At 44.3% G+C, this 14,738-nt stretch overlaps 1 protein-coding gene across 2 annotated transcripts; it reads left to right on the forward strand.

Annotated features, from left to right (window-relative positions):
- Positions 1 to 4,410: 4,410 nt before the first annotated feature.
- MRPL19 (mitochondrial ribosomal protein L19) lies at positions 4,411 to 11,477 on the forward strand. 2 transcript variants are annotated; one of them, XM_073335815.1, is made up of 6 exons: positions 4,411 to 4,542; positions 5,813 to 5,924; positions 7,534 to 7,652; positions 8,470 to 8,604; positions 9,613 to 9,794; positions 11,137 to 11,477. In XM_073335815.1, the coding sequence occupies exons 1-6, from the start codon at positions 4,455 to 4,457 to the stop codon at positions 11,350 to 11,352; spliced, it is 852 nt and encodes a 283-aa protein (XP_073191916.1). In that variant the 5' UTR covers positions 4,411 to 4,454; the 3' UTR covers positions 11,353 to 11,477. The 2 variants fall into 2 exon arrangements, with proteins under 2 accessions (XP_073191916.1, XP_073191917.1); XM_073335816.1 differs by lacking the exon at positions 4,411 to 4,542 and adding an exon at positions 4,583 to 5,002.
- Positions 11,478 to 14,738: the final 3,261 nt, after the last annotated feature.

Genomic DNA, 14,738 nt, shown 5'->3' on the forward strand with positions numbered 1-14,738 from the left:
TCCTGCCACATGGAAGTGGTAATGAAGTATGCTGCTCTGCAATCGCAGTTAATGTTTCTGCACTAATGTCAGCCAGTTACAAAAAGAATCACAATCAGCTAGGAATGCACTGCACAAAACTTTTAACAGTGTTCAGTACCTAGCTCAACAAGGAATAGCATTACGTGGTGTGGCAAATTGCCAGCACTACTTTGATGGGTCTAGCACTTTCTCTTCTTGGGGAGGGTTCAGGGCACCATTTCTCGCTCCTGAACTGGGGTATTAACTGCCCCACTAGTGTTCTAGAGGAGGGGAGAGGAGAGGGAGGGATCCAGGCCCACCCTCTACTCCAGGTCCCAGCCCAGGGGCCCTAGGGATAGTGGTAAACCGCTTGAACTAGCGGTTCCTTCCCCTGTGTTACTTCCCTCTCCTGCCCTTCAGCTTGTGGGGCTTCCTGCCCTCCCTCTGCACAAACCAGGTGTCCCTTTACCTAGGGTCTTGGTCTTCTTAGCCCACCGCAGCATTTCTCTAAACTCTCCTCTGCTTCCCTCCAAATTGCTCTCTGCTCCAACACCAATCCACTCTGCTTCAACTCCTTCCCCTGCCTGATTGAAGCAGGGGGGTTTTATCAGGTGACTGGCTTCAGGTGCTCTAATTGGCTTCAGATTCTTTAATTAATCTATAGCAAACTTTCTTCCCTCTACAGGGAATAAGGCTCCCTTCTAACACTCTCCTGCTGCTCTCTGGCCATGCTGTATCACATAGGACATAATGAGAGTGGTTCAAATTTGATGCAGCTCTTGTTGCTACGCAGTACAGAGTCAAAGGAACTAAGACAGTGGCTTAGTCGCACAAAATACAAATGGCTGTCACATGAGGTTATTAATGAAATAATCAAAATGATGGCAATGATGTCGCAAAGACAAATTGTGCAAAAGATAAAAGGCAATACAGTTTTATGCCATTGTAATGGATGAGACTACTGAGTTGTCAAGAAAAGAACAAGTACGTTTTTCTTTAATGATCTTTTTTAGTGCAGACTGGGAGATTTATGAGGAGTTTATTGGGTTATACAAAACTGACGCAATGGACACTGCTTCCCTTTTCAAAATTGTGGAAGATACGCTTCTTGGGTGAGATTTGCCCTTTTCTGATTGCTGGGGGCAGTGTTACGATGGAGCCAATAATGTGTCCAGCAAAATTACTGGGGTCCAAGCCAGAGTGAAGGATCGAGAGCCGAGAGCGGAATTTGTGCACTGTGACCCACATTCCCTTAACTTTGCCATGCAGGATGCCCTGCATAATATTTGAGAATGCCGTGATATGTTTTCGATGGTGAAAGATCTCATCAATGCTTTCAGGGAGTCACCAAAGCGTATGGCAGCATTCAGAGAATTTCAGAGTGAAGGGGAGCCTTCTTTACAACCATTGTGCCCAACAAAATGGACACTAAGGATCAGTAGCAGTAACTCACTGCTCCACAACTACGAGGCCATGATGAACTGCTTAGATGAATTGAGTTTCTCTTCCGATGAATTTGGCTCAAAATGTAGTGGATTCTCAAAGCAATGTCAATCTTTTTCAACATACTTTACACTAACAGTTCTTGTGAAAGCCATGGGTCCTGTAGAAGAAGCTAATGCAAAAATTCAAAGCCAAAACGTGTCATTGGCAAACGTTATGAAGAAAGTTGGCCTGTTGCAAGGTGTTGAGTGGGATTGCGCACTGACTCATCAAAGGGTCACTTCTGGGAAACAACAGTAGAGAAGGCAAGAAATCTTTATTTAGATGATCCTACACTCCCGAAAAAACAAGCGCCACCAAGATGGTTCAACCAGGGAAGCTTTCCTCACACTTTCAGTGACCCCAAAGTGTATTTTCATCATATACATGTTGGGATCATTGATGCTTGCAAATTGATGCTTGCCATTGAACAGAGGTTTTCAATAGAAAGCTTTACATTCACTGTAAAATTGGAGAAGCATATAACTGATGCAGCAAATGGCTTGAAACAGGACATTGTCCCAATAAGTGAAGCTTTCCATGTTGACATTAACATGGAAGAGGCTCTCTCTTCATTTAGAAATGTTGAGTGATATTTGCAGATCGAGAAATTGCCAGCTTACTTCGGTGAGCGAAGTGAAGCAATTTCTGAAACAAAACGAAGGCTTGCGTGACATGTTGTCAGAAGTTACAATTCTCCTGAAATCATTCTACACAATTCCGACTACAACCTGCACTGCTGAGTGATCATTCAGTTGCCTGCGTAGACTGAAAAAGTGTTTGCGAACGACGTCTAAATCACTTGGCATTCTGCACATTCATAAATGTAACCCTTCTGCCCATCAGAGTTGGCAGCAACAAGGGCCGGGTTCAGTATCTAGGGGTTCCATTCCAATAACACAATGCAAAACTGGCTCGAGCCCCCACCCAGTGACCTGGGACAAATATATACCACCCCCGCTGAGCGCCTCCAAGAGGCAATATTTCCCCTCTTGCAAGCACATAGTCTGAGTGTAACAAAAACCCTTTTAATAATGTGGCATTATGTTGGGGAAACACCACGAACAGGATTCATAACACAACCCATCAGCAAAAACCCACCCCAAGCAAATTGGGGCATGTCCTTTCCCTTTAGTTCTTGAGTCCAGCAACCCAAAATCACCCAAAGTCCCAAAAGTCCAATGACCCAAAAGTCTCTGTCCCTGGTCAGGGCAGCCCCAGAGTTCAAAAGTTTATCTGCACAGTTTTACCTCCCAACCTGGGTGGAGATTGGGGGGGTGTTAAGGGACACCTCACATGGTCCAAAGCTGATGGCCCCACCTCTCTATGGGGCTCCACTGTGCCAGCCACCCCATGGGCTGCTCTAGGCATCCACCAGCCGCTCCGCTCGCCATCCCACAAACTGCTCTGCTCCACCAGCCACTCCGCTCGCCATCCCGCAAACTGCTCTGCTCCACCAGCCGCTCTGCTCGCCATCCCACAAACTGCTCCACCATATATCTTCAGGCTTCCCCACTACTTAACACAACACTCAGTGATTTCAGCTTGTAGGAGGGGAGCCTCAGTGCTGGTGCACCATTAGCCCAAAGTGAATTCAGCTCAGCAGCCTGTAACTAGACTCCTAATAGAATCAAAATTAGCTCTGATATTCCACAGTGGAGAGAGGAGGAAGTACAATTAGCATGTAAGGCCCTCACCAGGGGGCCCAGGCCACCAAGTATTAATACTTGTTCCCAACCTCTCTCTCAGTTCACTGAGTTTTGGAACCCATGTCCCTTGCCTAGTGAGTGCTATTTAGTTGATGGCGAGTCCCTCCATCATAACAAAAGGCCAAGTGCAGTTCCACTGTCCTTGATTCCCATAATCAGGGTAATAAAACTGGGTAATAATTTATTCTTTGGGCCCCAATAACAGAGACACTGGGGAGTCCCACAGCAGCCAAAGTGACCCTTTGGGCAGCTATGGCCTCATTCTAGGCGGGTTTCAGAGTAACAGCCGTGTTAGTCTGTATTCGCAAAAAGAAAAGGACCTTAGAGACTAACCAATTTATTTGAGCATGAGCTTTCGTGAGCTACAGCTCACTTCATCGGATGCATACCGTGGAAACTGCAGCAGACTTTATATACACACAGAGAATATGAAACAATGCCCCTGAAGTTCTTTTCCACAACTTGCCACACCTCACCACCAGGGCTCAGGGCTCCAGCTCATCCTGGCTCTGCTTACATAAGAACTCTACCTCTGAACTGGACATTGCAAGTCTCCCCGCTGACTTCATTGCCAGAACCAAACAATGACGAAAAGTTGAAGAACCCTGCGAAAGAAGGGGCCATCTTTGTTTTAATTTGAGAAAGTATTTGCTTTGGAGGGTTACTGATCCAAGAGGGCTTGGTTGTTTCCCTATTCCGAAGAGTATTAATAAGGTCGATTTTCTTAGTTAACAGTGATATTGTGCAATACAGGGAAACTGTTAAACGCTTCCTGTTTCCAGTCCCTTTTTACCTTATTCTTAAAACGATACATCGGCTTACAAGGTGGGGCGGCGGGACTTAGCTTCGCCCCCCCCCCCCCGCACCACCAAAGGTGACACACACCTGCCACCCCTGAAAGTGACTGTGGGGGCTCCGCCTCCCGACCTCCCCGCCCGGGAATGCCCCGCCGGGGGTCTCACCCCGCCCGGGGGTCCCCCCCCCCCGAAGGCGAGGGACTGATGGGAGACGGGGCAGCCTCGGCGGCGGGGCGGCTGGCTTCTGAATCGGTGGGGGGCAGCTGGAGGCGGGGCAGGGCGCGCCAGGCTCCCGCGCTGATTCAGAAGCCAGCCCCGCCCCGCCGCCGAGGCAGGGCCCCGCGCGCCCGCCCTGAAGCCTCGTTCCGCTTTCGCGGGCAGTTTGGGACGCTGCGCGGGCCGTAGCGGACGCGGGGGGGCTTGTGGGCGCGTGCGCAGGCGCCGGGGACGTTTAGCTGGAGCCGTCATGGCCGCCGCCTGCGGGAGGCTCCTGGAGCAGGCGGGCGTGAGGGCCCTCGCTAGGGCGTCCGCCGCCCGGCCCGCTGCGCGCTGCCGTAAGGAACCGGGGCGGAACCTGGGTCCCTCCTCCTAGTCACTGCCCCCTTCGCGGGGGGAAGCCGGGCCTGCCCTGCCCCCGGTCCCTGCCGCCCCGCTCTCCCGTCACCGTCCCCCTGCCCGGGGCGGGCCTGCCTCCGCTTTCCCCGCCACTGCCCCTTTTGTGGAGGGGCTGCCTGGGTCCCTGCTCCCCAATCACCCGGCCACTACCCCCTTTGTGGGGAGGCACCTGGGTCCCTGCTCCCTTTGCCCTGCTGCTGCCCCATGTGTCGGGGAAGGGGGGGCTGCCTGGGTCCCCGCTCCCCCATCAGTGTCCCCTTTATGGGAGGGGCTGCCTGGATTGCTGTGCCCTTCGCTGCCTCCTCTGCTGGGATCTCTGCTTCCAGCCTCCCCCACTTTGGGAGGGAAGTGCTCTCTGTGGCCCTGGAATGTGTGTCGCACCTGATGACATTGCTTTGGGTTAGTTACATCCTCATGCAGTGTCCTTGGGCTCATTTTCTCTCCGTAAAAAACCTCTCAAGCACTTCTTTCCAAATTGACGGTGGTCTAGATGACCCTAGTTTTCAGGTTGCAGAGATCTGCTAAGAGGAAGGATGGTTGTGGTTCTGGTCCAGGACTGTGAGTGAGGAGAGCTGTACTTTTATTCCCTACTATTATATTCATTGCTTTTTTTTTTTCCTACGGGTCTGATCTTGCGGTGAGCTCTGCACAGATCTTGGAGGATCAAGGCATGCAAGAATATTTTTGTACTTTCAGTGTGAGAGTGCAGTAATAAGTTCTTTTGCAATGTTGAAATAGTAGTGAAACATAAAAGTACCTGAGACTTCTGCAAATCACTGAGGAGAAAGTCTGTAGGTTAAAAATAGATTTAGATGAGTTTAGTCTTAACTTGGAAAACATTGCAGCAATAACTGCTTGAATAAAGTCATCTGAAAACTGTTCTAAAATCTGATGCTTAAACCAGAAGAAGAAATATATCATTTTTCTTAATCTCCTTTTGACTGATCTAAAACTTCTTGAATTAGCTTCTCACAGTTTCCTTCTATCATATGAGCATCTAACAAAGGAAGGCATGATCTTTTATTATTGCCTTAAGATGGTACTGGAGGAACAGAGGAGACACACTGTGAATGTTCATACACACATAGTATTTTGAAGGGTTGAGAGTTGCTCACATTATAATTGTATGCATGCTTGTTACGGGCATTGCTTTTACTCCTGGTTGAAATTGGTTTATTTTTAGCACCATCTTGTTTCTGTCTTTTGAAGGGTGCTTCTCTTCCTCTGGACTTCTGAGGGCTAACAATGGAGAACCTACAAAATTTCAGCCACCTCCAAAGCCAGTTGTTGTTGACAAACATAAAGAGGTAGCAGAGAGAAGGTAGGATACTCTGTTGCTTAGCACAGTGTATAGTTACACTTCTTAAAAATTGCTACTCCCTTCCATAGTCTTCAGTTGAGTTATTAATTATATGAGCACTTCCTGAAATCCACTAAGCACCATTATGCAAAATAAAGTAAACATTTGTTAAGCAAGCAGAGCCAATTTGTCAAAAAATGGGCTTAAAATACCTTTCCCCGTGACTTGCATTTACAAAAATTGACTTATCCATGAATCTCTGTGTAGTTGTAAACGTACATGCAAATCTGGGTAATGTTTTGTTGAGCTTCATTATATTAAATACATATGTATCTTCAGTACAACAGTCTGTCATAGGGAGAAAGTACCCGTGACTGGAAGTTGAGAGACCTGGATTATGATTCTGGCTCTGCTGCTGTAAAATGTTGCTGCCACTGGTGCTGGTATCCTCAGTGAGAACGCTCGTGTAAAAGGGCACAAGCGTTTCTATTATTGTATCACCTAACCTGCTCTGGGCAACATTAGGTGACGATGATTAAAATGTTTCTGCACTGTTGGTGGTAGTGCAACATTGGGAGATTTCCCAAAGAAGCCTAGTGTATAATCAGCTTAGGACAGGGGAGAGTTTCTTAGAATCAGAACTTTGACACCTGTGAGAGCATCCAGTCCATCTCCTCTTTCCATATCCGTTCAGCTCTTGGACAGTCATCTCAGACTGGTAAGGGTTTTCATTACTTGAAACTGTCTTCATAAGGGGTAAGATTCTGTGCTGCACTTCCTAGAACTTGCAGCCAAGAGGGATTTGCCATCCTCCCCTCCAGTTAAACCACTTTTTCTGCCCTCCGGGGTCCAGAGCAGCCCTTTGAGGCAAAGTTATGGTAGCCTACCTGGGCTATCCTGTGGACAGCAGCACTGACCAGAATCTCTGCTGTTTTGTGTGCTGTGCTTCCACTGCATAGCCATGCCCCTACAAAAGGGTTTGCGAAGCAGTCCTCAGAGGACCACCTCCATCTGTCTTCCTAATTTTCTGTGTCGAGCAATTCCAGCCAGATCCAGGGTTTTTATAGTCCCTCTATGCATTTCTGGCCCCATTATCCCATGTAAAGGGGGGGGGGGGTGAAAATCTCACCCATGGTGTGTCTTCTGGGCTCCCATCTACTAGGAGCAAAAGAGACCTCCTACAACTTGTTCCACGCACAATACTATTCAGCCATGAGCCATCCAATTTTAAGTACTCACTGCTAACATGGGTTAAATTGAACCATGAAAGATTCCATTACTAATCCTCCTTGTTCATAGTTCTAATGCTCAAAAGTGATAGCGATGACAAAAGTGATAAATAATAGAAAATTATCACACACTCAAAAGGCCAGTGAATACTGTAGGTACTTGTAGCTGCAAAATATCTGAATACAAACTACACATCTTCTCATTGAAAGAAACTTGGAGCACTCCAATCAGGAATTGCAAAAACTGCTATTTATGTCAGTGTGAAAATAACTTGCACACATGAATAACAGAGGTCTTTCATGTGTAGACCAAATATTATTACTTCAGTACTATGGTAAGTTGTAGGTTTTAATACAAGTTACTTCCGTCTTTACTCATAAAGGTTTTGACTTCCCCACAGGTTCTTGAGTCCTGAATTTATTCCCCCCAGAGGGAGAACAAATCCTCTTAAATTCTATATTGAAAGAACTGACATGATACAGAGGCGAAAAGTGCTCAACATTCCAGAGTTCTATGTTGGTCAGTTAACAGCATTGGGATTTTTAATAACTTTTCCAGTATTGATCATTGATATAGTAAAATATATATATATCAGGAGTCAGCAACCTTTCAGAAGTGGTGTGCCGAGTCTTCATTTATTCACTCTAATTTAAGGTTTCACATGCCAGTAATACATTTTAACTTTTTAGAAGGTCTCTTTCTATAAGTCTATAATATATAACTAAACTATTGTTGTGTGTAAAGTAAATAAGGTTTTTAAAATGTTTAAGAAGCTTCATTTAAAATTAAATTAAAATGCAGAGCCCCGCGGACTGGTGGCCAGGACCCGGGCAGTATGAGTGCCACTGAAAATCAGCTCACGTGCCAGAGGTTGCCTCCCCCTGATATATATTATTGGCATAGTAACATTGTTGTAAAGCTATTTTCTGCTGCCAAATTTAATGGACAGTGTAGGATCAATTAATAGAATATATGATTAATAGAAGTATTGCCATTTGAACTCAATAAAAACACAGGTTAGTGTTCTGGATGCAGACATTCTCTATGCATTGCTTACAGTCTAAACACTGCAGTGTGCATGTGGTCCAAGAAACATTTGTCTATAATTTTCCTGTTTATAGACACAAGTAAATAGCGTTAATGATGTGAACTAAATCTTTAAAGGCAAAGAAATGCTATATTTTTATATAAATATTTAAGCCTACATTTTGTAAATTCAGTCTGTTTCTTAGAAAGATTAATTTAGTTGAGTGTGTCTATTAATGTCTGCACTTAAAATCTGACTCCTTCTCCATGTTTCAGGAATGATTTACTGACTAGTCTCTCTTTTGGACAGGAAGCATCCTTTCTGTTACCACAGCAGATCCATATGCCAGTGACAAAACCAGCCGTTTTGTCGGAATTTGCATTCAAAGAGGAGGAAAAGGACTTGGTGCTACCTTTGTGCTTCGGAATATTATAGAAGGGCAGGGTATGTCTTCGTACAGCTTTCATTCTTACATTAGGACTATTAAATGGAGGAGATATAGTATTTAAGCTCTATATAAAATGGTATATTATAGAAATCTTGTTTGCAGTTGGGATGGTATTAGAGTATTAAAGGACAATCATCATTTTGCATACTACTGTTTCTTGTTTGTTTTAAAAACAAGATGCACTGCAAGATGCAGTGAGACCTTAGTGTACAGTATATCTCAGCTGCTTAAAAATCTGGTACGCCTGGGCTGATCTCATGTTTCAACTTTGGTCAAAAGTAATACATCTACTAACTTCATTTATGAACTAACTTTGTAGTAGCTGGATTTTAATATTATTCTAAGAGCCTTACAAAAATATTTTGTTTTGTAGTAACAGCTAGGGCCCAACTGAGAGTGAAGTACCATTGTGCTAGGCACTGTGCAAACAGAGTGATACAGTCTATGCCCCATAGAGCTTAATCTTGATTCTCACTTGTCTCATATCAGTCCTACATCCCCTCATTTCTAACCTAAGCTACATTTGACTCTAGGTCTCCATAATGGAAGACCAATGTAGCAGCCTGCTGCATCACACACCTCCTTTCTGGTGCACTTTAAAGCCATTGTAGAGCAATACAGGCGTTGCTTTGTCTACATGACTCTAAATATAAGCAGGAATTAGGCATTCCTTATTTTGCTTAAATAAATATATCACAGGTGAATCCCATTGTACTCAAAATACATTGAGTAATTAATTTAAAATCTATGCTTGTGGCTCCCTCTTAAATTCTGTACTTATAAGTGCCTCTGCCTCTTGAGCTAGTCTAGTCCACAGACTTTAATTTCTTTGTAAAAGAGTAATGTATACAATACTGTATTCAAAAAATGGACCCAGAATGTAACAAAACACTGTCCTTGATTAATACAAGGATCTGAAACACTAAACTGCAATATATCAAACCCAGACTAGGTTACTTATGGCCCCTGATTCTCAGCTACAAGTTAAATAATTTTGTCTTCAGGTGTTGAGTTTTGCTATGAACTGTACAATCCTCGAATCCGGGAGATCAAGGTTTTGAAGTTGGAGAAGAGACTAGATGACAACCTGATGTATTTACGGGATGCTCTTCCTGAATATAGTACTTTTGATGTTAACATGAAACCTGTGCCCCATTCAGCTAATGATGAAATTCCTGTAAACCAGGTATGAGTCTGGTGTGATAGAAGTTTGGTGGGAAAGTGAGGAGGTGATTTAAGTGATTGTAATAAAATATAAATGCTTCATATATAATGTTAGCTTGAATCTAGCCCTCTAAGGCCACTGAACTGTTATCAGGTGTCACATGTAAAACAAGTTTGGTCTTACTCTGTTTTTATAGTGAATAATCATCCACAATGCAGTTGAACTATCCAGCATCCTTTATGGTTAACAAGGATTGATGGACATGAAAAATAAAACTTCTTCGAGAGGGGGCTCTCTAGGTCAGAGTTAAGGCACATGGAAAAAGCATCTCCACGTTGTGTGTGTTCTGTAGATGGGACTTAGATGCCTGCCTGACATCCCTGGAACTATTTGAATACTAAATTGTCATCCTTTCTTAGGAGAATCTGTGTGTAAAATTACGAGGGGGGAATGCTAGTGGACAACAGCTTATTGTCATGCTGAGGGTAGAAATTTAGTGGATGTAAAGTAGATCATTTCTTTCCAAAAGACTTTAAGAAATCATTTACCCTCTTCGTTAGCTCAGGAAGACTTGTAGAAGGTAGTGGGATACATATACCATCCCAATTCAAGTATGCAATGTCTATCATGGCAGATCCTGTACAGTGCCATATATGGTACCATCTATTAGAGAAATCACCATCTTCTGAGTTTAATACCGATCTACTTTATTTTGTTATTCTTTTAATGTTTATAACTAGGCTAAAAGGTGGCCTGCATATGCCTGTGTCTAGTGGACCGTGTAGTGGTTAGGGCTACTCAGTACAAAAAGGCATTAATAGACTGGAGGGGCAAACCAAAATAGAGGGTGTCAGGAAAAAATTCCATATTGGAAGTTTGACCTTAAGTGTGAACATGTGATCTTGAGGATGATGGAGGGTGGATGACTATTTGTTTTTAACTGTCCAGTACAATTAATAGTTCAAAGGGGGAGGGAATATTTTAAGTGATTATGATAGTAAACTAAGAACTAACAGCCCTGCTACTGAAAAGGAAAAACAAGTTGTTTATGTGAGATAAGACCACATCTAACTTTGATCAGCAGTGGGGTTCAAAAGTAGACTGAAAATAGATGAGCCTTGTCTATAGAATAGTTGTGCACATAGGCATGAAATGACTACGTTTCTTCAGGAATAAATTTCAGTTTTCCAAACAGAACTGATCAGTAGCTCTTTAGAGCTGATCTTACAGTCAAACTTGGTATCACTTTCTTTTAGAGCAAAAAGACAAGTAGAGCCAAGTTGAAAATGCATCCTCATGCAAAAAAGTCAAAGTTCTATGCAGACTTGTATTTTATGTATTCTTTACTTGTTTCCAATCCTAGCTGAAGGTCAAAATGAAACCTAGGCCCTGGACAAAACGCTGGGAACGACCAAAATTTAACATTCAAGGAATCCACTTTGAACTACCTAAAGAAATGATGGAAGAAGCACAAAAATGGAGCATGCCCTGGATACAGTTTGATATGCTCCGAGAATACAATACTTCAAAATTAGAGAAGGAAATATGGAAAGAAGTGAATGAAGAGCTAAAAAAATGATACTGCTTTTATACAGTAATTACTGAGGAGGGAGGCCACCTGAATTTTTTAATATATAATTCAATTGTGTAAGACTTGTGTATATAGTCAGAATGTACAATAAAGTTAATCTTTCAAAAAAAGTAGTACATTTGTGTATATACAGTGCAGTGGTTTTAACCTCCTTTAGTTCCCCCTTTTTGAGTGGGGGCAGTGAGTCCTATTGTCTTCAGTAACATCTTGAGAAACTATCTTACCAAAGTACTATGTCCAGCCCCCTTTTCCAGGCATTCTCAGTCTTTACAGTAACAAAACAGGCCTTTGCTGCTACACTTTTCATGTTCCTCATTTGACAACAGGCCATATACTACCTGAATCCAGGGAGGTGTTTGTTCTTTTGCGATTAACATATCCCTCCAGCTATGAATTTTTTTTTTAACCCATTGATTAGCTGCCTTAACTAAGACTTTGTCAGTCACTACTTTGTTAGACTGACTTGACTTTTTCCAAATTCTGGCCCAAGACACATCTTCCTGTCCTTGGTTTCACAGCCAACTGACTTTGCAGTGATGGTTTTGTTGTCCATTGTCTTATGTTCTAAACCTCTTTTTCCCGCACACACCCCCACCTCCAAACACACACACTTTCATTCCTTGCTTGTTTAAACACAGTAGGAGGTATATGTCTGACGAGTGATATTGCTGAACAGGAAGGAACTCAAAACTAAAAGTTAAGTAAGCCTTAAATGAAAACACTGGGCACTAGGAGTGTGCCAAACAGAAAGGCTGTCCCTGCCCTCGAGCACATGGACCAAGACAGGGGGATAGAACACTTCACAAACTGATCAGAGTGGCAGTTGACAGTTTCAATTTTTTGTTGTGTTGTTTAAACACCCAAAAGCCAGATTCAGGCCCTTCATGCTTTGGATTGTAAAACATGCACATGAACCTGGGAGCCAGTATTCACTCCTACATAACACGAGTTTACAAATTTGAAGTTGATTTGATTCTCCTCTTCCTGTTCCCCACCCACAGTTTACTAAACTCCTAACACTTATTCCCACTTACCATAGCAAAGCCAGCCCAAGTCCTCAACTTCCCTTTTTCTGTAAGGTCTGAGGAGTTGTGTCCCTGCTCTCATTGATGAAATAGTATGTATCCTGCTCCAACTAGAAGGATCTACCACTAGTAGTTGTTGAAGGGGAAATGTTACTTTGAACAGTCTGTGACATGCAAGACCCTGGAAGCACAGAAACTTTAAGAGACTGATGTGGTCTGGGACTTGTCAAACTTTTCTATGTATAAAGGTTATATGTATCAGTCTGAGCTAGGAATTGTATGTTAAGTTTATCAGCAAGGTTACCAAGCTTCCCCCAAGAAAATTGGCTGGGAGGTGGCAGTAATTAGATCTCAGGACAAGTAAACAACTCCAAGGAAGTACTACCCGCTGAATTGCATGTACTGGTTCAGACTGGGCTCAAGAGGCCTAGCAAACAAAAAGCTTTAAGAATAAAGGGTCAGACTCAACTGAGCCACAGCCCTCTTTCTGATTTAAAAACAACCACCTGACAAGATTGTACCTAAGAAGGTAAAATCCTCTTGGAGGGGTGTGAAGGACTGGAACTGGCCAGGGCCTCCCTGTGGAACATGGGTGATGGCTGGTAAGCTAGCATACAGGTAGACTATTTACAGAGAAAATAAAACAATGCATTTGTTCTAAAATTAGCTGGTCACTGGTAACCCAAGGGAAAGTGAGCTGTAGGTGTTGGACTAAGAACCACTGTGAATGGCAGGGGAATTATACCAAATCTTTGGTATAGAGGGAGACGGGGACAGACCTCTGTCCACACAGAGGTGACAGCTGGAGACCTGGGACCTAAAGGGGCGCCCTCAAGATGACCACTGTCAGCCAACATGTATATGTTAGGCATAGTACACACCACATTAACAGTTATGCACATCTGTGATAGTCCATACCCTTATGTACACCATTTTTACTAGACTATGATTAAGGCAGTATCCGTCACAGATTCCATGACTTTGTGACTTCTGCAGCAGCTGGTGTGGCTAGCTCTGGGGCTGCCCGAGCAGATCAGGCATCCCCTGGACCAGCAGCACTGGCCACTGCTGGGGCAGTTTGGGTGAGTGAGGGGGCTAAGGGGTTGGGCTGTAGGGTGGTACTTACCTCCAGGGGGTTCCCTGGAAGCAACTGGCCTGTTCCTGCAGCTCCTAGGCAGAGGGGCCAGGGGATAGTCAGGGAGGATAGCTCAGTGGTTTGAGCATTGGCCTGCTAAATCCAGGGTTGTGAGTTCAATCCTTGAGGGGGCCATTTAGGGATTGGGGCAAAAATTGGGGATTGGTCCTGCTTTGAGCAGGGGGTTGGACTAGATGACCTCCTGAGGTCCCTTCCAACCCTGACATTCTATGACTCCATGCACTGCCTGTGCTTACAGGCACCACCCACACAGCTCCCATTGGTTGCAGTTCCCAGCCAAGAAGAGCTGCAGAGCTGGAGCTTGTGGTGGGGGGCAGAACAGGGAGCCCCCCGGCCTTCCCTCCCGCAAGGAGCTGCAGGGACACACAGAGCCAGGTAGGGAGCCTGCCAGCCCTCCCCCCGCGCAGCACTGGCAGGGGTCCTGGGCCACTCCCACAGAGCACCTGCAGTCCCCCAGCCCAAGTTTTAGTTAGGGGTATGTAATAGAAGTCATGGACAGGTCACGGGCAGCAAACAAAAACATGGCCTATGGCCTTGACCTGTCCATGGCTTTTACTAAAAATACCTGTGACTAAAATGTAGCCTTAACTATAAAAAATTTTGTACGAAGTATGCCTTGTGCGGTATCATTTGAAAATTCATACTATGCTGATTATTGTATGTAAAGTTTTTAGATTCCACTGTACAAGACTGCTGTAACATGCTCCAGAGTCAGAAAAGCAGGCCCAAACCAGTTTTTCAGAGACAAAAGACACATTGATGCCCTGGCCACATATCAGCATAATCAGAAGAACTATTATAGGCTCTTAGTTAAGCAGCCATTCTTTGGCAAGAAGAAGGGTCTGAGCAAGAACTTCACATATTGACAATGAAACTGTTGGAGGTCCCGGTAACCAGACTGGCTATCACCTGAACCCCAAATGGAGATAATCCTCAAAGACGGGAGAATGGTATAAGAATAGAGGACGGACACACACACAACAGAGTTACCCCTCTCCCTTCATCACTACTCACGGCAGCTACAACAGGTGAAAAGCAAAGGAAACACCACTGAACTAGAAGGCAGATCCTGGCTAAAGCAATCTAGCCAGTTTGCTGTAAGCCTATGGTGAGAGAACTCTTCTTGCTTTTAAGTTCACTTAGCTTGTTAAAACAACAAGGAGTCTTTGTGGCACCTTAGAGACTAACAAATT

This window comes from Lepidochelys kempii, chromosome 3 (genome assembly GCF_965140265.1).
Source record: "Lepidochelys kempii isolate rLepKem1 chromosome 3, rLepKem1.hap2, whole genome shotgun sequence".
Lineage (NCBI taxonomy): Eukaryota > Metazoa > Chordata > Testudines > Cheloniidae > Lepidochelys > Lepidochelys kempii.